The following is a 25,482-nucleotide window of genomic DNA, read 5'->3' as shown; positions in this document are numbered from 1 at the left end:
TAGCTAAGAGGCAAAGAGACTCCTTTCCCTCCAGGTCCTTGGTTGCTTAGGTGTCAAACGGATTTGCCTTTGTCGTCTCATATGCCCCACCGATATGGGGACCAAGTCCCGGGTGATGCCCACCGCTAGCTCTCTTAGCCTGTGCCGAGAGCAAGCAGTCCCTTTCCGCCCCTCCGCTGGGGAACAACGGAGCCCCGGGGGAAAGTGAGGCACATAGCACACGCATAAAACATTATTTCAAAATATTCGCCCTTGTTCACACATGGGGGTAAACCTGAACTAGCTACCAGGACACCCAGGAGTCCAGAATCCCAGCCCCCTTGCTCCGTCTCCCAGGCCCCACCAGAAGCAAAGAGCTGGCCGACGCTATTTCATAAAGGGCCATGAAAGCGCAGCACTAATTGAAACAGAAAATAGCTCCAGACAATTCGCTCTCGAGGGCCCCAAACGGACTGGAGCCTGTTGCGGCAGGTTTCTCAGCCTCAAAATCTTTTTCAGCACCGCTGGTGGATTTTCCATTAAATCAGGATCCTGAGTTTTTCCCATCCCTCCCCTCCACCGGGTACAGCTCTCCATGAAAATACAGGCTCCTTTCCCCCTCTCTGAGACAAGTCTACTGTCTCTGGTTGCCGCGCAGACTACACCCTTTCCGGTCAGTCTCCCGCCTTTTCCCAAGCTGGTTTCACATCCCCCCATTCATTTCCTTTCCCTGTTGCCTGAATATGAAAATGTACTTCCCATTGTCGCTGGCCACAGGAGCCAGGTTCCTCGGAGGGGCAGGGAGGGTGCTCAGAGAGGCAGGCAGATGGGAATAAGGGCAACCCCATTAGCAATTCAAATGTTGACAGGGTAATGGGAGGGTGGTGCACCTCGCTAGTGCTAATAATAATCATTAGAGACATGAGGGAAACAATTTGCGTTTCCTATCGGGAAAACCCCCGTTTCTCCCGTGGCGAGGCTGCGGACCTTCCACCACAAAGGCAGGGAGCACCCACATCTCTGTGGACAGCGCGGCTACCAACAGCGCGCTCCTAGAACGCGAAGCCCCGGGGAGCGGAAGTGAGAGACACTCTGGGCCATGCCCATATTGCCGGGCGGTTCCTCCCGACGGCCTCCTTCACACTAGAAAGCCTGAATTGCATCAGCTGGGCAGCTCCCTCAGTCACACCTGCCGGAAAGGCTGCTGGAACAACAACTTCCCACGGCCCAGCAGGTGTGAGCGAGGGAGGCGCCGAGCTGATGAAATTCTGGCTTTCTAGTAGGAAGGAGGCTGCCGGACATTGCAGAGATGCAACCTGCCTTTGCCGGCCCTCAGGTCGGGCGTGCACAAACGGTAGTCCCTGGACAGCCTGGCGGGACAGACAAGAGAGACACACGTGTGTGCATGGGCTGTAAACACACGAGGGTGTGGGGGGGAGGTGCACACGGGGAGCCCAGTATGAAAACTGTAGCTGGGCCGCATTCCTACAGCATCTTCTGCAGCGTCACAGAGGCACTTTTGGCTTCCCTGGGTGCCGGGGCCATAATTGGTTTTGTCTCAGTGAGCCACACGGAGCTGGAGCCTAGAGGGGATGTGGAAGCCGAAAGCCAGGGGGGTCCTACTCCTCTGTAAATTGGGCTGGGCTCCCTAGGGAGGGGGTGGCATCTCCATTCCTACAGATGTTTCAGTCCCGGCTTGAGCCCTGGCTGGGATGACTGAGTTGGGGCTGGTCCTGCCTCGGACAGCGGGCTGGACTCGGTGCCCGCCCTGGGGCTCTGATTCTAGGATTCGGGGGCACTGCAGGGATCTTTCGTTTCGGTATGAGGAGTGTTGCTGTAGAGAGAATGCGGAAGCCAAGAACACGCAGGGTGGGCAGGAGAGGAGCAATGCGGTTAACCATGAACATTATTTAGTCCCTGGAGAGCCTGGTGGGACAGAGAAGAGACACACACGTGTGCATGGGCTGTAAACACACGAGAGTGTCGGGGGGAGGTGCACACGGGGAGCCCAATATGAAAACTGCAGCTGTGCCCCATTCCTGCAGCATCCTCCGTAGCGTAAGAGGCACTGTGGGCTCCCCTGGGGTCCCAGGGCCAGGTCGGTCTGGGCCCCCTTAACCACACCATGCTGGAGCCTCAAGGGGACAGAATTCATAGATTCCCACGGCGGGAGGCCCCTGATTTCATGGCCTTTTCTGCTTCTTCCCTGGAGAACAGCCAGATGTGTTAGCAGCTGGCCCGTATGGACACCCCTCATTCTTGCGGGGCACCTCCAGAATTTTGTCTGCTTCGGTGATGTCGCACAGGCGTGTGACACTGTCATTTGGAGAGACCGGCAGCTGCCTTGGAGCTGTCGGATTTACTGCCACCCCGAAGTCCATCGCAAGCGGCTGCCCCCAATCTAGACAGATGTTTGGGGGAAGGACGTGCCAATCTCCGTCAAAAGTGCAAAAATCCCACAGAGCCAGAAACAGCCAAGTGGGTCGGAAGACGGCCCAGAGAGCTTGCTGGGAAAAGTCACGTCAGACGAGGGTACACCAAGGCCTAGCAAAGCGTGGAAGTGGGGTGCATGGGGAGGGCTGGCTAGAGAGACACACCAGTGTGTAGGGACGGGGGACAGATTGAGGGCAGCTTTTGTATCGCGTTCGCACCTGTCTCTCTTCCACCCCTGGTGTCAAAGCCGGGAACCCGCATGGCCAGGTTTCAGAGCAGTGTAACACAGGCCTCTCTGGCGGCACCCGCACGCTGCAGCAGTAAAACCCCCTTCCTACGGCTACTCGCGGTCCAGAAAGGAAAACACCAACTTTTGCTCCTTTCAGGGCTGGCGGGTGAGTTTCCGGGAGCCAGTCTTAGGTATTTCATGTTTGGCCTCGGCTGCGTTTTGTGTATTTGAATCTCTTGCTTGTGAGTCTTGTGTGCTTCCCGTGTTGTGTGTCTGTGTGTGCTGTGGGCACATACCGCTTGGCTGGGGGCATCCTACCCGTCTCCTCTCCCCCCTGGAGTTTGTCTTTGTGGTTGGCATGTCTGAGCCTCCTGCTCCTGTGAGTCAGAGCCGGGTGATTCCCGGGAGCTGTCTCGGGACGGTGTTTGCTCCCCTGCCGGTGTGAACGAGGCCTTTGTCCATCTCGGCGTTGTTTCCTGGGTGAGCGGCAGCATTCCCCAACTGGTTTCTTTCCACACCCACGCCCTGCCCTGCCTGGACTCACTGCGGGAGGAAGGCGGATCTAAACCCAGCCATGGCTTGGGGCACGAGGAAATCAACGACCCCTCATCTCCCCATCGGGCTCCCAGGGTGTCTCACACGTGCTGTGTCCTTCCCAGTCTTGCTGCCCTCTCGTTATTGAATGTCCAAGGGCTGCTCCTCGTTAAGGGGCTCCCAGACAGCGGCCTTCCTCCTTCGGCGAATTGCTCGCATCCGGCAGGGAGGAACAAAGTTTCACGCCGACTCCCGGCCCTGCTGTGCCATGACGCTAGTTCTCTGGGGATCAGCGCGCCAAGGCTGGGAACCAGGCATTGTGGGTCGGGGAGCGGGACAGCTGGTCTAGAAGTAACCGGCTCATCTCCTCTCTTCTTGTATTAACAGCGCCGTATTAACATAGGCTTCACCTTTACATTGCCACATGGATTTAGACACCTCCCTTTCCCCCCGAGCTCAGCTGCATCGAAATCCCTTGGGGGAGGGCTTGCAAAAATTCAGCCTATGATGTGCGTGGGTGCACCTCTCTCTCTGCCCCACGTTGGCAGAAATATAATGACCAGAGAGAGGGGAATACACGGGTTTCATAGCTCATTATCATGCACAATGGGTCACGGACTGTGAAATCCAGACTTCCGTAGCTTTTCCTGCGGCTTTCACCAGGGAGAGCCACGTTTCCCAAACGGGGGGCCCCACCCCAAAAAGGACTGTGGGGCTGCCAGAAGGTGACTGCTGTGAGGTCGCAGTATCGTCACCCTTCCTCCTGTGCTGCCTTCCGAGCTGGGAGGCTGGAGAGCAGCGGCTGCCCACAGCAAGGTGGAAGTAATGGCGGCAGGGCCATGCCAGGCCGTGTCATCCGTCTGGCTGCGCTGCTGCCTTCTCAGTTGGGCGAGGACCCCCCGTCACTCCATGGTGAAATTCACACGTAACTATTGGAAATCAGGACATTACAAGGACTGTGACACTGACCCAAAGGGACTGTCAGTTTCTAAGGGCGCATCTGCAGGAGGCGGCAGGGGACGGGGACGGCGGGTGGGGACCTGCGGAGCTGTGGGAGGAGGGGAGCGCAGGGCTGGCGGACCCGGGGGCTGCAGGCCAGGCTGAGCTGTGGTTGGCCCTTGATTAGGAAAGAGCCGGGGGGTCAGGAGTTGTCCGTCTGCACGGCCCACAACGGTGTGTCTGTTGGGCGCGTCGGCTTTGCTGCGCCAGCTCCGACGTGCCTGAGGACAGCCACGGGGCCACGGCCGTGAGGTCTGTGCTGCCTGCGAGCCGTGCCCACAAAGCAGGCATGGCCCCACTGGCCTGTCCCAAAATTGCTGCTTTGCTGGCTGGCTGGACACACCCTGAGATGTTCCCGAGGAAACTGGCTGCTCGATTCCCACAGCTGCCGTGCCCACTGGGCCACGGCTCTGAACTCCCCGAGGTTGGGAAATGCTGCTGGCCCACTTCTCGCCTGGATTTCCCCTCCCACTCCGCCCCCTCTGCATCCGGCTGGGCTCTATATAGGCTGCTCCAGGCAGGGAAGGAGTATCCAGGTGCAGCTCCACAGAGACTGAGACCCGGAGCTTCAACCCCAGCAAAGGAACCAGCGCTAGGTGAGTGGCACGAGATCCCACCCACCGGGGGAGAGGGGAGAACAGAGACACCGGCGCTGCAGAGGGGTGGGGAGTCCAGCTGGGCCGGGGCTCCATGCACCTCGGGGATGGGATTGGCGAGGGGTCAGGACTCCTGGGTTCCTTTCCCAGCTCTGGGAACGAAGCGGGAGGAATAGGCTGGAGGAGACACTGCCCTGATCTCAGCTGGGGTCCCAGAGGTGCCGGGCTCCAGGGGCCCCTGAAGGCAGCTGGGACATCCCAGGACTATGGTCTTACAGGGGATGATGGGGGGTGGGAGGGGTTGATGGGCTGTAGGGACGGGTTTGGGCCAAGGAGTTACCATGGAGAAAGCAGATCCACCCCCTGCCCTAGTTCATAAGAGTGGCCAGAGCGGGTCAGACCGAAGGCCCGTCCAGCCCAGGGTCCTGTCGGCCACAGTGGCCAGCACCAGGTGCCCAGAGGGAGGGAACAGAACCGGGAACCATCCAGTGACCCCTCCCCCTCGCCCATTCCCAGCCCTGGCACACAGAGACCAGGGACCCTCCCTGCCCATCCATTGATGGACCCAACCTCCATGAATTTCGCTGGTTCCTTTCTGAACCCTGTTCCACTCCTGGTCTTCACAACCTCTCTGGCGCTGTCTCCGTCCATCCCCCCTCCCCACTGCAGGCGGATCCAGACACAGCCATGGCTCTGACAGGTACCTGGTCCACGCTCCTCCTGCCCCTCTTCCTGCTGGGGGCTGGCCTGGCCCTGGCCAACAAGCATCCCTGGGACGAGCAGAACGACAGATTCCTCCTGCGGCACTGGAACTACCCCAGGAGCGAGGCCCCCAACGGCACCTACTGCCAGGCCATGATGCAGCGCCGGGACCTGTCGGGCCAGGACTCCAACACCTTCATCCACGCGCCCGCGGGCTCCATCAACAGCATCTGCAGCCTGGGTGGTAGGCCCGGCCTGCCCAACCAGCGGCGCAGCGTGGCGCCCTTCCACCTCACGCTCTGCGCCCTCAACGCCACCAGCCACGCCTACACCGAGACGCGCTACCACCGCAGGGTCGTCCTCGCCTGCTGGAGAGGGCTCCCCGTGGACTATGTGAAGCACATCTAGGGCCCGGCGCCGGGCCGGAGGGGGACACGGCGGCTTCCTCCTGCCCCCTTGTCCCTTCCCCGCCGGCCACGCTCCCAGCGTCTCGCCTGCCACTTAGTGGCCATCGAAACACCTGTCCCTTCATTAATTTATTGAACCCACCGGTTTTGCCCTTCCGGTGTCCAGCCTGATCCCGGATTGGCCTCACGTTTACCGCGAGTCAGTGTTATTCCTCATCGGTCGTTATTTATGCACCTTTCCCCCAACCCCCGTGTCCTGCAATTCCAGGTGTTCTCAGCACTCAATAAAACCCGATTCCTGGCACAGAGCCCTTGTTGTGTTATTCTGGGCAGGGAAAGGGGATGAGTCACCGGCGCGCTGGGAATGCCGGGCGGCTTTTCCCGAGCGGTTCTCTTTGCTTTCAGTCTTTGCCTCCTGCTAGGGACGCAATGCAGGAGTTTTGGCTTCTCTGTCTGGCCCTTTTCAAACCTACCAGACCCCCTCACCCACTAAAAATAGAATATCGTGTCCTGAAATGTATTGGCCTCTTTGAACCCACTCAGCCCCTCTCTTCTGCTAGCAACAAGGGTCCGGATTCCCAGATGCCCTTGTGCTAGTCCACTGGACCCCCAAACAGACTGGTGCTAATCCGCAAAGGCTCCCCGAAAGCAGACATCACCCAACAGCCATAAACCTTCATGCTTCAGGGCAGGGACCGGTCGTGAACTGGGCATGGTCAGGAGGAAAATGCCTCCGAGCCAGTTTTACTCTAATTCCCTTTGGGGGTGGGGACAATAATTCCTTCTCCGGCAGGAACTGGGGCTGGCTTGTGTCAGAAACTGAGCTGGGGGACCCCAGCTCTGTGCCAGCCCCCAAATCTCCGCTCAGAACAGGGTCATCCGGTCACAGACACCAGGGGCTCTAGTTTCTGTGGGGCTGGAGATTCCAAACCAATTCTCCAACTAGACCGGCGTGCCAAGGGGGCGATGGAGCATTTGGGAGGCAGGTGCCGGACTCCGGACTACACCCCCAACTCCTGTTGTCCCAAACCGGAACCTTCTCTCTCTCTGTCCCATTCTCCCTCCCCACAACTAGCGCTCCTCCCCCCAGGACTTTGTTCTCCACCCCTGGGCTGGGCTCCTCGGCCCACAACCCCCTGCTGCTCTGTCTCCAGACCCGTCTAGGTGCAAGATGGCTCTCTGGAGAACATGGGGCCCAGCAGGGATTTGAACCCAGGACGTTACACCCTGGCAGCAAGGTTCCTAGAGCCGGACCAACAAGCGGGGCAGTTCCAGCCCTGCACTCTCAGGCTGCTCCAATGCTACACTCCGGCTGTGTCTAGACACTGCTGTGTCCAGGGAATGTGGCACGTTTTGTGGAAGAGCAGATAGGGAATCATGGAAATGGAAGAGTCCTCAGAAGTCATCAAGTCTAGTCTTCTGCCCAAGGCAGGACCAGTCCCAACTCGCCCTGTCTTCCTCGTGCCCGGTGTAGACAGGCCAAATGCTGGAAAAAGCTCTTCCGACAAAGCGAGTGGAAGAAGGTACGCACATTGTGGAGCGCTATTTGGGTACCTGCTTCCGACAGAAAGCGGCGGTCCAGACGTAGCCTCGGAGTCCTGTCCGTTTCTGGTGGTGTCTCCTGTGCTTGTGTCCCGTGTGTGTGTGCACGTCTGGGTGCATTTCTCTGAGTGTCTCCTTCCACACCCCACATTCCTTCCCTTGCCTCGGGGCAGGAAAGCAAAACTGCAGCACAACCGGAGCGGTTCCTTTGAAAACTCAAACCCAGCCTCTACCCCAACAGGAAATAATGTATGCCTCTCTCTCTCTCTCTCTCTCTCTCTCTCTCTCTCTCTGCCTCTCTCTCTCTCTCACACACACACACACTGCCACTCTCTCTCTCTCTCTCTCTCTCTCACACACACACACACACACACACACACACTCTGCCTCTCTCTCTCTCTCTCTCTCTCACACACACACTCTGCCTCTCTCTCTCTCTCTCTCTCTCTCACACACACACACACACACTCTGCCTCTCTCTCTCTCTCTCTCTCACACACACACACACACACACACACACACACACTCTGCCTCTCTCTCTCTCTCTCTCTCACACACACACACACACTCTGCCTCTCTCTCTCTCTCACACACACACACACACACACACACACTCTGCCTCTCTCTCTCTCACACACACACACACACACACTCTGCCTCTCTCTCTCTCTCTCTCTCTCACACACACACACACACACACACACACACACTCTGCCTCTCTCTCTCACACACACACACTCTGCCTCTCTCTCTCATACTCTCACACACACACTCTGCCTCTCTCTCTCTCTCTCACACACACACTCTGCCTCTCTCTCTCTCTCTCTCTCTCTCTCTCACACACACACACACACACACACACACACTCTGCCTCTCTCTCTCTCACACACACACACACACACAACCTGCCTCTCTCTCTCTCTCTCTCTCACACACACACACACACACACACACACACACACACACCCCGCTTGTCCTTTGCCATCACATGCAATTTCTTTCACTGCATGCCTGGGGATGGCTGGATAGAGAGAGAAAAGTTTCCAGCACAACTACCCGTGCGGATTCATCTAACTCTACGGCACAGAAGTGCACATTTTCCATTCTACTGATGGCCGCAAGCAAACCAGTGTGGATCCGGTGTAACCTTCTGGCTCTTTGTTTTGTTCTGTCTTGGTCATGTGCTCTAATCAGCGCCATCAATTGGACCTGCCAGAAATGCAGGGAGCCAGCCAACGTGCCTGATTCATCTGCCGACCCAAGCTGTTCCCTTTCTGAACAGCCAGCCTGGGTTTAATCCTTAGAGGAAATCATTTAGGGTGCTCATCAGTCAGTCTCTCCCTTGTGGGAATGAAATTAATAGGTGGCAGGTTTAAAACATCGGTCAGTCTCTCGCAAAGGAAATTAGTAGGGAGCAGGTTTCAAACAAACACAAGGAAGTATTTCTTCACACAGCGCAGACAACTTGTCCTTGCCAGAGGATGTTGCAGAGTCTAGGACTTAGGCGTAGTTCAAAAAAGAACTAGATAAATTCATGGTGGTTGGGTCCATCAATGGCTGCGAGCCAGGTGTCCCTGGACTCTGTGTCTCAGAAGTAGGAATGGGTGACGGGGAGGGATCACTTGATTCCCTTTTGTTCACGTCCTCCAGGACACCTGGTATTGGCCACTGTCAGCTGACCCGCTCCCTGGACGCAGACAGGACCCTGGGCTGGACGGGCCTTTGTTCTGACCCAGTCTGGCCGCTCTGATGCTCGTACGTTCTTCCTTCCTTCTTAACCTTCCAAGGGCGCGTCTCTCCCCTTCCAAACCAGGAGAGACACCCGACAGCAGCCAATGGGAGTCCTTCCTTCAAAGGAATCACGTTCGTACGGCAGGGAAAGACTAGTGCCTGGCTTGGCTGCCAGCGTGAGCACTACGCGAGCAGTAAGATCCGGTCCAGCGGGCAGAGCTCCAGTCCTTCCCGTCGGGTGTGGGGAGCTGGCATCTTCCTGTGCTCAGTTCGCCATAAGACAGGCCACGTGGGGTCCAGCTCTGGGTCCCTCTAGCTCACTCGCCCGTCTTCTGAGCGTGGCACCCAGAGAAAGATCCATCCCCTCTCACCCAGTCCCACGGTCTTGCCCTGAGCCCTCCAGGGACACTCAAACGGAGGTTTTGGTACCCACAGCATCCATCCTTGGCTGTGTGTTAGTTGGTGCAGCGCTGTCTTTGTTTCACACGTGTGGAATATTAATCTCAGTGGATGACCCCTGGTTCCTTGGTCACGTGAAGGGGTAAATAAGACTTTCCTATGTGTAGGGGAAGTTTAATCTCCAAAAAGAAAAATTGGTAAACCCGTCTCTTCCTGTGGTACCAGCGTTGCTGTTCCAGGAGTCCGGGTGTCTGGGGCTGCAGTCTGACCCTCGTGTGCGGGAAGGTGCAGGAGGTCTGTGTGCGCAGGCCGGAGACTGAGAGCTCAGCGATCGGAGATTGCAGGCTGTGTGGGGTTTTTCCCAAGCCCCCTTGCGGTAGAAGAGCTTGTGTAACCCCACAAGAAGAGGTGCCCCAGTGAATCTTCCTCGGGTGAAGAAGAAGGGGGTTTGCTCTCTGGTAGTGGCAGGTCTCTCCCAACGCCAGGGAATCTGCAATCTTGGGGGGGGGCGGGGGTTAAGCACACGAAGACAAGGTATTTCGAAGGTCCCTTGCAGGCTCTCACGTTCTGCACTCCGAGTGCCAGCGCGGGGAACATTCCAGACAGGCCAACGGTCTGTCGGTCCCAACGTCCTGTCTTCCCACAGCCACCGGAGACAGGGGCTTCAGAGGGAATAAACACACGAGGACAATTCTCAAGGGCTGCAGTCCCTCAGGGCCTATTCCTATTTCTGGCACCCAGCGGCTTAGGGGCAGACAAGGAGGTGGCAACACCAGTCATCTTGGCTACCAAGCACGGGTGGACCTATCCTCCGCGCAATTATCTTTCTGAACCCAGTTTTCACTTCTCGTCTTCACAGAATGTTCTAGGAACACAACTGTGCCATTGGCCACTGTCAGAAGAGCTAGATGGACCTTTGGGCTACATCTACACTGTGATGCTATTTCGGGATACCTCTGGTACCCCAAAATAGCTATCTTTACGTTATTTTGAAATATAATGGGCTTGCTATTCCTACGTCCCTGTAAACCTCGTTCCACAAGGAGTAAGGGATGTTTCAGAATAGCGAGCTATTTAGAAATTTGGAACCAATTTACAAAATAAGTATTTCGAAATTGACACAATTTGCCTAGCTCAAATTGCATGGCTTATTTCGAGTTACAGGTGCAGTGTAGGCGCACCCTTGGTCGGACCCAATCTGACCGTTCCTATGTTCTTACGATCCTCACGTTGACTGTGCTTTGACTGAAGAAGTGTTTCCTTTCGCTTTCAACCTGCTACCTCTTCATTTCGCTGCGCGACCCTGGTTCTTGTGTAATGAGAAGAGGTAAATCACACTTCCCTATCCACTTTCTGCCCGCCGTTCATGATTCTGCAGCTCTCTGTCACATCCCTCCTCCGCCCTCTCTTTTCCAAATCACGTAGTCCCAGACTTTTGACTTGCTGCACATTGGAAGCCCCTACCACCTTTCGTTGGCCCTCTTTGTCCTTCCCAAGTCTAATATAGCTTTGTTGATCAGCGGTGACCACAGTAGTAAGAAGTATTCCGGGTGCGGATGCGCTGTGGATTTATGGCATGGCATGATGCGATCTTTGCCCCACTTCTGCTTTGGTCCCCACGCCCCAGCAGAAATGAGAAGCTGAGCTGATGACACAAAGAGGACGAAGCTGAAGGAGCGAAGGCCTGTCCCAGGAAACGAGGACATTGGCCTCCTGAGGGAAACTAGGACATTGGCCAGGTCAGAAGCTGAAAAAGTCCCCAATTTGCATAGGAATAGCCCCTGGTGGCCCCGTGGCGTCTGAGGAATTACACCAGCCGAGCACGCTCTGGCAATAGCCACCGCCCATGCTGCTGTCGAGCTGCCAGCCTTGAGAGACGCCGACAACGGCACGGACACAACCGGGTGTCCATGGGGATGAACGGATGGAGAGAAAGCAGCGTGGGTACCAATGCCCAGCACCCGGCGCCTCGCTCTGGGTGAAGCAGCAGAAGCAGAGTTGATGGACGTGGAGTTAGTTCCGTGGTATTGATGGAGACATAGTGGACCAATCTAAGCACTTTCCACTGTCGGCCCTTCCCCAAATGCTCGCTCCTGTGCACCACCTCCTCCCACGTCCCACGCCAAGGCTGGTCTGTGTTCCCGGCCTTCTCTTCCCTTGCTTGTGCGCCTCTTGCATGTCCCGTGCTACCTTTCTGGTGGGCGTGTTTGTGCTTTGGGGGAAGGGGCCATCTCACAAAGGCTGCTTGTCTGTGTGTCTAGGGGTACGTCTAGACTACACGGCCCCGTCGACAGGGCCATGGAGATGAGTTTACTAGACATAGGAAAATGAAGCGGCGATTTAAATAATCACCACTTCATTGACATCAAAACGGCCGCCGCGCTGTGCCGATCAGCTGTTTGGCGGCACAGCAGGGCAGTCTGGACGGGTCGCGGTCGACAAGAGAAGACTTTGTTGACCGCGCCATTATGCCCCATGAAATGAGGTTTACCGGAGTGGTTGACAAAGACTTCCCTTGCCGACCGCAGCGTGTCCAGACAACTGTGCTGTGTTGCCAAACAGCTGATCGGCACAGCGCGGCAGCCATTTGGATGTAAATGAAGCGGCGATTATTTAAATCGCTGCTTCATTTTCCTCTGTCTAGTAAACTCACCAAATGGCTCCGTCGACGGGGCCGTGTAGTCTAGACACACCCTATGTGTGTATCTTCATAGATACCGCTCTGTTTGGTGGGCACGGTGCCTCCCTCGTAGCTGGGTCCCTCAGAGCCTTGTCTCTCTCTGGTGTTGTCTCATGTCTGTGTCTGTATCTTTTACCGACACCTGTCCGTTTGGTGCCCATGTTTTTCTGTCCTGGCTGGGTCCCCTGGAGCCTTCTCTCTCTCTCGTGTTGTCTTGTGTCTGTGTCTGTATCTTTTACCGACACCCGTCCGTTTGGTGCCCATGTTTTTCTGTCCTGGCTGGGTCCCCTGGAGCCTTGTCTCTCTCTCGTGTTGTCTCGTGTCTGTGTCTGTATCTTTTACCGACACCTGTCCGTTTGGTGCCCATGTTTTTCTCTTCTGGCTGGGTCCCCTGGAGCCTTGTCTCTCTCTGGTGTTGTCACCTGTGTGTGTGTGTCTATCTGTGCACATTCCTCTCCGTGTCTCATTCCACAACCACCTTCCTTCCCCTGCCCAGAGCTGAAGGGGAGAAGCCAAAACTCCAATGCAACCTGACCTGTTCCCTTTGACAATGAAGGCCTGGCTCTTCTCCCAGCAGGAAATAATTCTCACCAGTCATCCGACAGCTTCTCTCATTATCTCCACCTGCTGCCGCTCTCCACGTGTAATGACCGACATTCCCAACGGCAGACCTTGGCAGAGGTCAGGGGAGCACATGGGACACCAAGGCCCCCCCCACACACACACTTCACCTTTGCCCTCTGCCCACGGTAGCCCATCGGTCTGTGGCTACCAGCTGTGTGAGCTCCTAACCTCTCCCCTGCGCTCCCCACTCTGCTGCCCACATAGTCACCTACACATCACCCAAGTGACTTCCAGGCCTGGTTCTTCACTTCTCCCCAGAGCATCCAGTTCCTTTAGGCACCTTGGAGAGCGTCTCAGGCCAGGCTGGGGGCGCCCAGAGAGCTGTGACATGGGGGGCACTCAGGGCTGAGATAGAGGAGCTGTGGGTTGGGATTGTGAGGCACTGGTGGAGCTCTGGTTTTGGGGGAGCCCAGGGCTGAGATAGGAGGACATGGGGGCCGGGACGGAGGGGCGCGAGCAGAGCTGTGGGTGAGGAAAGATGGGCCCTTTGGTCTGACCCTGGCCGTTCTGATGGATAGCGGAGACTTTTGGACACCGGCGGAGCTGTGAGTTTCTAGGCTAGGGCTGGATTAGGAACATGCCAGTGGGCCAGGACTCAGAACCTGTCTACACAGGAAACGAAGGTGCGACTGCATCATGGGGGGGGTCCCCATCTCACCTTGAGTCTCGCTAGCACGGGAAACAACAGCCCTGGGGACAAGTGGGCCCGGAGCTTCCCCGCGTCCCTGGCAGGTGGCTCTGTGCGTCCGCCATTACTCCCCGTGCTGGGCCAATGGACGCCGGCGTGCCCGTCGCACTACAATCGCACCTTCACCTGCTGGCAGGGCCACTCGCAGCGGCTGTGTCTGTGGAGCCCCAGGGTTGGGCAGCACGCCGGCTGTTACTTCCCCACCCACACCCTGCCTGCTGGGCCCCTGCTCTTAATGATCAGTTGTTCCAGCATTGTGCTGACCCCACCGTTTATAGCATTTCCCCGCCCCCACCCCTGCCGACTGGGCTCTATATAACCCCAGACGGGACAGCGGAGCTAGACAAGGTTCAGCTCGGCAGAGCAAAGGCACCGCTCCCGCGACAGCGAAGGCACCAGGGCGTGGGTAAGTCGCAGGGTAGCCTAGCACCTCGGAGAAGGGAGAGACCAGTCTCCTCTGGGGTGGGAACCAGAGTTTGTTTCTGGGAGGCAGCCAGGGACTAGTGGTCAGAGGAGGCGAGGGCTGAAAGTCAGGGCTCCTGGCCTCTCGTTCCCTCTCTGAGTGGAAAATGGTGCATTGTGCAGGGCAGAGCTCAGTGTGGGTCCGTGAAGAACCCGGTCCAGTCGGACAGGGATAACGAGCGATGTTGTGGGGCAGAACAGGGAGAGAGGGGTCATGGGAAGGCGACGACATCAGGTGGGGCGGGGGACGGGTTCTGACATAACGCTTCTCCAACACTCCAGTTCAAAGAGGCTGGTTTTGATGCAGCGTTAGCTGGATTTAGTAACTACTGAAAGAAAGGTTTCAGTGACTATAGCTAATGAGGCATTAGGATCAGAATTGGCTACATAGAAAATAGAAGACAATGCAATCTAACATCTAAAGGGAGCAAGTTAAAGATTTTGTTCCACGCCCACTAGGCATTGGTGAGACAGTGAGCAGAGAGACGGGGAGAGGAGAAATCTTACTTGCCCCCGTCTTTGGGCAAGAGTCAAAAGCAGCTACTGCTGTATATGGACCATCTGAGGGAGGGGAAACACACAGTCATGTAGATTTTCACCCACCCCTCTTTCTTCTCAGAGGACTGGCCCTTAACTAAGCCATAGCTGAGATAGTCTCTACGGGCCTGTCTACACTATAGTGTGATTTTGAAATAACTCCCGATTTCAAAACAAGGGAAGCGTCCACACAGCAAGTCTGTTATTTTGAAATTACTTCCACTTATCAGGCTTGCTGTAGAGAGACACTCACCACGTATTCCATGAGGAATAACGCCTATTGCAAAACTGCTATTTCAAAATAAGATTCGTGTGGACGCTCATCTGCTGTTATTTCGAAATAACGACTCCCCAGAGTCATTCAAAGTAATTACTCCCCCAAACTTCTGGGGGTGCTAATTCAAGGTAGCGCATTCACATTAGGGGAGCCTACTGGGACCCATTGGGTGTGTCTAGACTACAGGGTTTTGTCGACAAGTGGACTTTTGTCGATAAAACTATACCACACTGCCTTTGAGTTATGTCGACATAATGTTGACAAAACTCAGCAGTTTTGTCGACGGTGGTAAACCTCATTCTACGAGGAATAACGGCTTTTGTCGACAGAGTTCTGTCGCTAGAAGGCGTTATTGCATCTACACTGTCCTTTGCGTCCACACTGTTATGTCAACAAAGCGGCTTGCTTTGTCGACAGAACTGGATGTCGTCTAGACGCTCTTTGTCAACAGAAGCTTTGTCAACAGTACCTGTCGACAAAACATCTGTCGACAAAACCCTGTAGTTTAGACGTACCCATTCTGAGGTATCCCTGAAGTAAGGATGTGCTATTTCAAAACAGTTGTTTTGGGACTTCTTAATTGAAAATAATTTGTTTTGAAATAAACTTGTAGCGGAGACATAGCTTTAGAGACCTGACTGAGCAGTTGGCTGGCTTTGTCTCTCAGGGAGAGCTTTGTGTCTGCTTTTCTATGCCTGGAATCTGTTATCAGCAATTCTAGGCAGTGAAACCTTACAGCTCTTCCTACAATGCTGTTACATCTGTTTGCCATGACAATGATGATCAGCGGATTATGAATGTGCAAGCAATATCTCTCAAAGGTTGCCGTAGAGGTTCCATGGAAAAAGCAGATCCTCTCCTCATGTTCTCTCCATCCATCTCCCCACCTCTCTTCCCATGGCAGGTCGATCCAGTGATAAGCATGGCCATGGCCAGCGGGCACTCATGTTTCCCACCATTTGAAGATTTCCTGTGGGACCACTGGGACTATCCAAAGACCTCATTCCCCAACCAGGACAACTACTGCGACAGGATGATGTGGTACCGAAGACTGTATGGGAAGCCAAAACACATCTTCATCCACGCCCCCATCCACAAGATCTTGAACGTCTGCCGTGGGGGAGGGATTCACCTGGGTGGAGGCTGGTATAAGAGCAAAGATTACTTCACCGTCACCGAGTGCACGTTCCACCCTCCCTGTGGCCCTTACACCGGGTCCTGGTTTTCCACAAAAATAGTCCTGAGATGCTGCAACGGGTTCCCTGTAGATATTAAGGAGTAGACGTTGTGTGCACCCTCTGCACTCTCCACACCTCGCACGACACTCGGCTCCTCACAGGCCTCCACAGATGAGTCAATTAATTGAGTTTTCCATCCTTCACTGGCTTCTGCCCGTGTGTCCATTATACAGAATCACCCGCCCTCCCCTTCCCTGCCCCATCCTCTGCGGCCCCTAGTGCTTCACTCTGCGGGTGTTTTTAATTCATTCTGGGTTGTATTCCTGTTCCTCATAATGACCGGTTATTTCTCATTGTCCCCTACACCCTTAACCATTTTCCTTTGTTCTTGTTCTCTCTGTGCTCCGTAAGTTCCATAAAACCTGCTGCCTGCAAAGCAACCGCTGTCGTGTTGTGTTAATTCGGGGGAGGGACGAGTGTGAGGCACTGATCCCCAAGGGGTGGAGGGGGGAAAGGTGTGTGTGTGTGGGGGCAGTTTCAGTGAGGTTCTCTGCGCTTTCAAGCCCAGTCTCTGTGTTTTCTGCACCGTGGGGATCGGAATCCAGGACACGTGGCTGACCCCTCTGGCCCACACCACCTAGACCCCACAGCGCTATGAAGAGATGGAAAATGGACCCAGGTGTCCTGGATTTTCATCCTCCCTGATTTCACCACCAGGCTGCGCTCCCCCGGGAGTGCCAGGCGTAGGTGCAAGGAGTTCTGATTCCTTTCCTCCCTTGCGCTAACCCACTAGACCCTACAACCCTCCCACAATGGGGACCGCCCCCACAAACACAAACACTCCTACTTCAGGCCACGAGCCAGGCGCCAAGGGCGGAAGGCCAGGGAGAGACTTTGCCTTTGAGCAAGTTTTTCTGAAATTCTTATACTGGCAGAATGAATTGCCCCGCAGAGAGTGGGACGGGCGAGTGTCGGGGACTGAGCCAGAGGGAGCCCAGTCTTGGCCACATAACTGCGGAGAGCTGAGCTCTCCAAACGAGCAACCGAGTTCAACTGGGCCCTTGCCAGAAACAGCCTCCTGTGCGGTGTGAATCCCTCCCCGCAGTCCCCATGCGGCAGCTCCGCCTGTTATGGTAGATGCTCCGGGCTCTAATTTCCATAGGGCCTTGGCTTCCAGTCCCCCAATGCCGATGCACAAACCCATCACGCCTTGCAGGAGCGTATTGAGATACCCGCCTGGGGTGCCAGCTGGAACCGGGCACTGCTGGGCCTTCTGCCTTTTGCTCACCGTGATGTTGTGGGAAGCTGCAAGCTGCCCCCATCCCTGCACTCGCACAAGCATTTACACAGGCGGGGGCATCCTCATCTGGCGATGCATGAAGGCTTGTCCTCGGCCACTCCGTCGCTAACGAGAGAGAGGCCCCAGCCAGCTCCCCTCTAGCCCGACGGCCTAGGGACCCAGAGCTGTTCCCTCTTACGCCGGTCAAAGGCCTGGCCAAGTGCTCGTTTGCTACGCAGTCCCTTCTCGCAGTCCCTGAGCGCATTCCCCAAGCACGCCGAGCAAAGGAACTTGATTAACAAAATCAAGTTACAAGTGGCCAGCACCAGGTGCTCAGAGGGAAGGAACAGGACGGAACCATCCAGTGACCCCTCCCCTCTCGCCCATTCCATGGCTCTGACAGGTACCTGGTCCACGCTCCTCCTGCCCCTCATCCTGCTGGCGGCTGGCCTGGCCCTGGCCAACAAGCATCCCTGGGACGAGCAGAACGACAAATTCCTCCTGCGGCACTGGAACTACCCCAGGAGCGAGGCCCTCGACGGCACCTACTGCCAGGCCATGATGCAGCGCCGGGACCTGTCGGGCCAGGACTCCAACACCTTCATCCACGCGCCCGCGGGCTCCATCAACAGCATCTGCAGCCTGAGCGGGACGCCTGGCCTGCCCAACCAGTGCCGCAGTGTGGCGCCCTTCCACCTCACGCTCTGCGCCCTCAACGCCACCAGCCACGCCTACACCGAGACGCGCTACCACCGCAGGGTCGTCCTCGCCTGCTGGAGAGGGCTCCCCGTGGACTATGTGAAGCACATCTAGGGCCCGGCGCCGGGAAGGTGGAGGACGTGTGTCACGTTACTGAATTTTAGGGAAGCAGCCAGATCACTGCTGTACCCATAGGGGGGGGGGGGGTGTTGGCCCCAAAAGTGGCACAAAGGGGGCCATGTGAGGTGTCAAATAGAAGCCTACTTTCTTCCGATTCTCTCTCTGCTATTCATGTGATTGTGTAATGTCTGTGTGTGAAGTTATGAGCATGCACTTGGTCTGAGTACTGAATATTTCTCTGCATGTGGTTGAGTAATGGGCCAGAAATGTTTGCCTGTTGACATGCTAATGAGGAAAGCTCTGGAACAACAGCCCTCTATAGGCCAAGGACACGCCTCAAGAATGGGGACTCATACCTAGGGTCTACCAGCAGGGGACACGGGAATAGGCAACGGGCCAGGTGACCTGCTGCAGCCAAGAAAAGACCAGGAAGGAGGGATAAATAGGCCATGTGGCCGACTCCATCTTGCTCTTCAGATCTGCTCCTGATCCCAGATGCGGCCTTGAAGGGAATCACGAGCCAGGAAGAACTGAGGACCCATCCTGACATAGGATGTGCACCAAGGACTTTTAAGCCAGCAGCTGTAACATCTCTGCTAGAGCCTGCGTCGAGAACTGGGAAATTCGGTGCATGTAACGTACTGTACTTTAATAACCTTACTCTCATGCCTTTCTTTCTTGTGATAATAAACCTTTAGATGTTAGATTCTAAAGGATTGGCCCAGCGTGATTTGTGGGTAAGATCTGGAGGGTAAATTGACCAGGGATCTGTGGCTGGTTTCTTGGAACCGGACAGAACTTGTTCGGGGTAGGTGGGATTGGGTGCTAGGACCCCCCACCTGTGTATAGGCCCGGGGCCATCTGGGGCACGGATATAGCTGGGGTGTCGGAGGGGTTTTGCTCGGGAGGCTTCAGGCAGGCAGCTGAAGCGCTCTGTGGGACTGGTGTGTGGCCTGTTTGGGAAGGTCTCCAGTCTGGGGGCTGTAAGGAGCCCCGAATTTGGGCAATTCCCCCTCAGCTGTTCCAAGACCTGGGCCGGTCCGTCATAATATGGCGGCTTCCTCCTGCCCCCTTGTCCCTTCCCCACCGGCCACGCCTCCAGCTTCTCGCCTGCCACTTAGAGGCCATCAAAACACCTGTCCCCTCATTAATTTATTGAACTTGACAGTTTCTCCCTTCCGGTGTCCAGCCTGATCCCGGATTGGCCTCACGTTTACCGTGAGTCAGAGTTATTCCTCATCGGTCGTTATTTATGCACCTTTCCCCCATCCCCCGTGTCCTGCAATTCCAGGTGTTCTCAGCACTCAATAAAACCCGATCCCTGGCACAGAGCCCTTGTTGTGTTATTCTGGGCAGGGAAAGGGGATGAGTCACCGGCGCGCTGGGAATGCCGGGCGGCTTTTCCCGAGCGGTTCTCTTTGCTTTCAGTCTTTGCCTCCTGCTAGGGACGCAATGCAGGAGTTTTGGCTTCTCTGTCTGGCCCTTTTCAGACCTACCAGACCCCCTCACCCACTAAAAATAGAATATCGTGTTGTGAACCGTATCGGCCTATTTGGACCCACTCGGCCCCTCTCTTCTGCTAGCAACAAGGGCCCGGTTCCCAGATGCCCTTGTGCTAGTCCACTGGACCCCCAAACAGACTGGTGCTAATCCGCAAAGGCTCCCCGAAAGCAGACGTCACCCAACAGCCATGAACCTTCATGCTTCAGGGCAGGGACCGGTCGTAAACTGGGCATGGTCAGGAGGAAAATGCCTCCGAGCCAGTTTTACCCTAATTCCCTTTGGGGGTGGGGACAATAATTCCTTCTCCTGCAGGAACTGGGGCTGGCTTGTGTCAGAAACTGAGCTGGGGGACCCCAGCTCTGTGCCAGCCCCCAAATCTCCGCTCAGGGCAGGGTCATCCGGTCACAGACACCAGGGACTCTAGTTTCTGTGGGGCCGGATATTCCAAACCAATTCCCCACCAGTCCGGCGTGCCAAGGGGGCAATGGATCATTGGGAGGCAGGTGCCGGACTCTGGACTACACCCCCAACTCCTGTTGTCCCAAACCAGAACCTTCTCTCTATCTCAGTCCCATTCTCCGCCTCAACATCTAGCGCTTCTCCCCCCAGGACTTTGTTGTTCACCCCCGGGCCGGGCTTCTCAGCCCACAACCCCCTGCTGCTCTGTCTCCAGACCCGTCTAGGTGCAAGATGGCTCTCTGGAGAACATGGGGCCCAGCAGGGATTTGAACCCAGGACGTTACACCCTGGCAGCAAGGTTCCTAGAGCCGGACCAACAAGCGGGGCAGTTCCAGCCCTGCACTCTCAGGCTGCTCTAATGCCACATTCTGCAACCAGGCCCCCGTCCCCGGCTTCCCCATTAACCAGAATGCTGCCTATGCCGGCGGCACTGGGGGAGTGAGGATCTTAGCCCATTCTGTCAAGGATTTTGCCTTTCACACTCTTCACGAGACTATCCTGAGTGACCTTTCATCCAATAAACAACATGGACGTGTGTTCCCAGACTAGACAGAAGCCTCTGGCGAGGAGTTCCACATATAGTCCCTCCTGGCCTCTGATTGGCTGGCTTCCTCCCAGCCACTCTAGACTCCTGGTGGACTTCTCTATGGCCCTTTTGGCCTAAGGGCCCAGCCCCCTTAAATGATTTTCTCCACACCCCACAGCCCTGTCTCCCAGCTCACCTTACTCAGAACCACTGCACCCTTTCCCCGCGGAGAGTCAACAATGGAACCAGGAGCCCGAGGCACAATTATCTGGAGTTCTGGGGGTCCTGCAGCATCCCCAAGTTTGTGGTATCCACATGCCCCAGCAAGAATGATGAAAGGTCTAGAGAACATGAGCGAGGAGGGAAGACTGGAAGAACTGGGCTTGTTTGGTTTGGAAAGGAGAAGATTGAGAGGGGACATGAAGCAGTTTTCAAGTATCTACAAGGGTGTCACAAGGAGGAGGGAGAAAATTGTTCCCCTCGGCTTCTGAGGACAGGACAAGCAGCAATGGGCTGAAACTGCAGCAGGGGAGGTTTAGGTTGGACATTAGGAAAAACATCCTGCCTGTCAGGGTGGTCAAACACTGGAATGAATTGCCCAGGGAGGTTGTGGAATCTCCATCACTGGAGATATTGAAGAGCAGGTTGGACAGACACCTGACAGGGATGATCCAGACGGTGCTTGGTCCTGCCACAAGGGCAGGAGATGGGACTCGATGACTTCGAGAGATCCCTTCCCGTTCTTGGTGACCATCTCTGGGTCCCGCTCGGCCGCTGTCCCCATAGGAAGGTCTTGGCGACCATCTCTGGGTCCCGCTCGGCCGTTGTCCCCATAGGAAGGTCTTGGCGACCATCTCTGGGTCCCGCTCGGCCGTTGTCCCCATAGGAAGGTCTTGGCGACCATCTCTGGGTCCCGCTCGGCCGTTGTCCCCATAGGAAGGTCTTGGCGACCATCTCTGGGTCCCGCTCGGCCGTTGTCCCCATAGGAAGGTCTTGGCGACCATCTCTGGGTCCCACTCGCCCACTGTCCCCATAGGAAGGTCTTGGCGACCATCTCTGGGTCCCGCTCGGCCGTTGTCCCCATAGGAAGGTCTTGGTGACCATCTCTGGGTCCCGCTCAGCTGTTGTCCCCGTAGGAAGGTCTTGGTGACCATCTCTGGGTCCCGCTCGGCCGTTGTCCCCATAGGAAGGTCTTGGTGACCATCTCTGGGTCCCGCTCGGCCGTTGTCCCCATAGGAAGGTCTTGGTGACCATCTCTGGGTCCCGCTCGGCCGTTGTCCCCATAGGAAGGTCTTGGTGACCATCTCTGGGTCCCGCTCGGCCGTTGTCCCTGTAGGAAGGTCTTGGCGACCATCTCTGGGTCCTGCTTGGCTGGTGTCCCCACAGGAAGGTCTCGCCGACCAGCCTTGGATCCCACTTGGCCATTGGCCATGGCGCCAGGCTTCTCACACAGGCCCTGCCCAACCACCGGGCCCAGGATCCTGGCCACGCCCCCCACACACGTATGGTCCCAGCTGGCAGTCATGGAATCCTAGAGTCCTAGGGCTGGCAGAGATCAGGAGCCATCAGTCCAGCCCCCTGACCCAAGCAGAGCCAGCTCCAAGAGGCGGTAAGGGGCACAGAGAGCTACAAGGGGGGTGCTGCTCAACACCTCCACTCCAAACGTTGTTCCCCCACCACAGCCAGGAGTCCTGACCCCCCCCCCCCCCACACACACACACACACGCTCCACCAGGCCCTGGATCCCCATCAGGCCAAGAGCTGAGCTGGCCAACGTACGGCTGCTGCACACAAAGGACTTTTGGGGACCAAGGTGACTTCCTGTGTGAAACTAGGCCAGAAGCACAGCAGATGGAGATGGAGAGTCTCCCTTTCTACTGATGGAACCAAGCCAGACCTTCCAATGGTCCTTCCCCAAACTCCTGCTGGCATGAGTCACATCCTCCCATGTCCTGTGCTAGGCTCACGTGTGCGTGTTCCCTGCATTTGTGTTCCTTGCCTCCGCCTGCCATGTGTGTGTGATTTGAGGGAATGGTCCGTCTCCCTGCCCTGCTCTTCCTCCTCCCGTGTGTGCGTGTGTAACTTGTGTGTTGGTTCTTTCTCCTCCTGGTTGGGTCATTCAGGCGATGTCTAGACTACCGCGTTTTTCTGGGATCCTGGAAAAACTCCGCTGTGTCCAGGGAACGCGTCTGCTCTTCCGACATTTTTTGCGGAAGAGCAGATGCGGGAAGCTCTGTCTTCCTCATTCCATCAGTAAGAAGGGCTGTTCTGAAAGAGGAGGTTTTTCCAAAATTTGGCCCAGTGCAGACGGGACAAATTTCGGAACAGCCTCTTCCGACAAAGCGATTGGAATAAGGTACGCACATTACGGAGAGCCATTTTCGTACCTCTTTCTGATAGAAAGTGGTGGTCTAGACGTATCCTCGTAGTCTTGTCTGTTACGGGTGGTGTCTCCTGTGCTTGTGTCTCGTGTGTGTGTGCGCGTCTGGGTGCGTTTCTCGAAGTGTCTCCTTCCACACCCCACATTCCTTCCCTTGCCTCAGGGCACCAAAGCAAAACTCCAACCCAACCTGACCAGATCCCTTTGAAAACTCAAACCTGGCTTCTGTCCCAACAAGAAATAATTCATACCACTCTCTGCCACACACACACCATTTATCCTTCCCCATCACGTGCAATTTCTTTCACTGCATACCTGGGGATGGCTGGATCGAGACAGAAAAGTTTCCTGCACAACTGCTCCTGTGGACTCCTACATCCCAGTGTAACCCTACGGCACGGAAGTGCACATTTTCCTTTCTCCCGATGGTCACAAGCTAACCAGACTGGGTCCGGTTTAACTTTCTGGCTCTTTGTTCTTGTTCTGTCTTTCTCTGCTAGATTCATGTGCTCTAATCAGCACTATCAATTGGCCCGACCAGCAAGGCAGGGAGCCAGCCAAGGTGCCTGATTCATCTGCCGACCCAAGCTGTTCCCTTTCTGAACAGCCAGCCAGGGTTTTAGTCCCTAGAGGAAATCATTTAGGGTGCTCATCAGTCAGTCTCTTCCTTGTGGGAATGAAATTAATAGGTGGCAGGTTTAAAACATCAGTCAGTCTCTCTCAAAGGAAATTAGTAAGGAGCAGGTTTCAAACAAACACAAGGAAGTATTTCTTCATACAGCGCAGACAACTTGTGCAACTCCTTGCCAGAGGATGTTGCAGAGTCTAGGACTTAGGCGTAGTTCAAAAAAGAACTAGATAAATTCATGGCGGTTGGGTCCATCAATGGCTACGAGCCAGGTGTCCCTGGCCTCTGTGTCTCAGAAGTAGGGAATGGGTGACAACATCACATGATGATTCCCTTTTGTTCACATCCTCCGGGGCACCTGGCATTGGCCACTGTCAGCCAACCCGCTCCCTGGACGCAGACAGGACCCTGGGCTGAATGGGTGTGTCTAGACTAAATGGTTGTGTCGACAAAAGTGGACTTTTGTTGGCAAAACTATACCTGCAACTAAACTATCGCTGAATTCTGTCGACATAACATCGACAGAACTCGGCAGTTTTGTCGACAGCGGTAAACCTCATTCTACGAGGAATAACACCTTTTGTCGACAGAGTTCTGTCGACCGAAGGCGTAATTGCATCTACACTGTCCTTTGCGTCTACACTGTCATGTCGCAAGCGGCTTGCTTTGTGGACAGAACTGGATGTGTCTAGACGCTCTTTGTCGACAGAAGCTTTGTCGACAGTATGGGGACATCTAAACTACATGGCTCCGTCGATGGAGCCATGTAGATTTGTTTTTTTGGCAAAGGGAAATGAAGCCGGGATTTAAATAATCGCGGTTTCATTTAAATTTACATGGCTGCCATACTGAGCCGACAAACAGATGATCAGCTGTTTGTCGGCTCAGCGTGCTAGTCTGGACTTTCCCCTGCTGACATGAAAGCCCTTTATCGACCTCCCCGGTAAACCTCATCCTACAAGGCATAAGGGGGATGTCGATAAAAGGCTTTCAGGTCAGCGCGGAGCATCCAGACTAGCGCGCTGAGCTGACAAACAGCTGATCAGCTGTTTGTCGGCTCAGCACGGCAGCCATGTAAATTTAAATGAAGCCGCGATTATTTAAATCGCAGCTTCATTTCCCTTTGCCTATCTGTCTAATCTACATTCCTCCATCAACGGAGGCATGTAGTCTAGACACACCATATCTGTCGACAAAACTTCTGTCGACAAAAGCCTGTAGTCCAGACGTACCCGATGGGCCTTTGTTCTGACCCTGTCTGGTCACTCAGATGCTATTACATTCTTCCCTCCTTATTAACCTTCCAAGGGCGCGTCTCTCCCCTTCCAAACCAGTAGAGACACCCAACAGCAGCCAATGAGAGTCCTTCTTCCTTCAATGAATCACATTCATACGGCAGGGAAAGACTAGTGCCTGGCTTAGCTGCCAGCGTGAGCACTACGCGAGCAGTAAGATCCGGTCCAGCGGGCAGATCACCAGTCCTTCCCGTCGGGTGTGGGGAGCTGGCATCTTCCTGTGCCCACATAGGGCCCAGCTCTGAGTCTCTCTAGATCACTCTCCCGTCCGAGCTACAGGTGTAGTGTAGACGCACCCTTGGTCTGACCCAATCTGACCGTTCCTATGATCTTACGATCCTCACGTTGACTGTGCTTTGACTGAAGAAGTGTTTCCTTTCGCTTTCAACCTGCTACCTCTTCATTTCACTGGGTGACCCTGGCTCTTGTGTTATGAGAAGAGGTAAATCACACTTCCCTATCCACTTTCTGCCCGCCATTCACGATTCTCTGTCACTCCCTCTTCTGTCTACTCTTTTCCAAGTTATGTAGTCCCAGACTTTTGACTGTCTGCACATTGGAAGCCCCTAACACCTTCTGTTGGCTCTCTCTGTACT

The 25,482-nt window shown here is 55.4% G+C and overlaps 3 protein-coding genes across 3 annotated transcripts; all 3 read left to right on the top strand.

Moving 5' to 3' along the window:
• Positions 1 to 4,692: 4,692 nt before the first annotated feature.
• On the top strand, positions 4,693 to 6,183 carry LOC112544246 (ribonuclease-like). The gene is made up of 2 exons (XM_025180084.2): positions 4,693 to 4,770; positions 5,440 to 6,183. Exon 2 carries the CDS (start codon positions 5,458 to 5,460, stop codon positions 5,878 to 5,880), a length of 423 nt encoding a protein of 140 aa, XP_025035869.1. The 5' UTR covers positions 4,693 to 4,770; positions 5,440 to 5,457; the 3' UTR covers positions 5,881 to 6,183.
• Positions 6,184 to 15,741: 9,558 nt separating this feature from the next.
• On the top strand, positions 15,742 to 16,101 carry LOC142821320 (ribonuclease-like). The gene has a single exon (XM_075912199.1). It carries the CDS (start codon positions 15,742 to 15,744, stop codon positions 16,099 to 16,101), a length of 360 nt encoding a protein of 119 aa, XP_075768314.1.
• A 1,565-nt stretch (positions 16,102 to 17,666) lies between these two features.
• Positions 17,667 to 18,089, top strand: LOC142821214 (ribonuclease-like). Its single transcript, XM_075912064.1, has one exon. The coding sequence runs from the start codon at positions 17,667 to 17,669 to the stop codon at positions 18,087 to 18,089; it is 423 nt and encodes a 140-aa protein (XP_075768179.1).
• The last annotated feature ends 7,393 nt before the right edge of the window (positions 18,090 to 25,482 follow it).

Source organism: Pelodiscus sinensis, chromosome 30, assembly GCF_049634645.1.
Source record: "Pelodiscus sinensis isolate JC-2024 chromosome 30, ASM4963464v1, whole genome shotgun sequence".
Taxonomy (NCBI): Eukaryota; Metazoa; Chordata; order Testudines; family Trionychidae; genus Pelodiscus; species Pelodiscus sinensis.
Note: the sequence above shows the minus strand (reverse complement) of the source record. Positions and strands in the feature narration are given on the sequence as shown.

Bases quoted from the DNA above. Each gene is read 5' to 3' on its own strand.
- LOC112544246 (XM_025180084.2), top strand. From the start codon at position 5,458: ATGGCTCTGACAGGTACCTGGTCCACGCTCCTCCTGCCCCTCTTCCTG.
- LOC142821320 (XM_075912199.1), top strand. From the start codon at position 15,742: ATGGCCATGGCCAGCGGGCACTCATGTTTCCCACCATTTGAAGATTTC.
- LOC142821214 (XM_075912064.1), top strand. From the start codon at position 17,667: ATGGCTCTGACAGGTACCTGGTCCACGCTCCTCCTGCCCCTCATCCTG.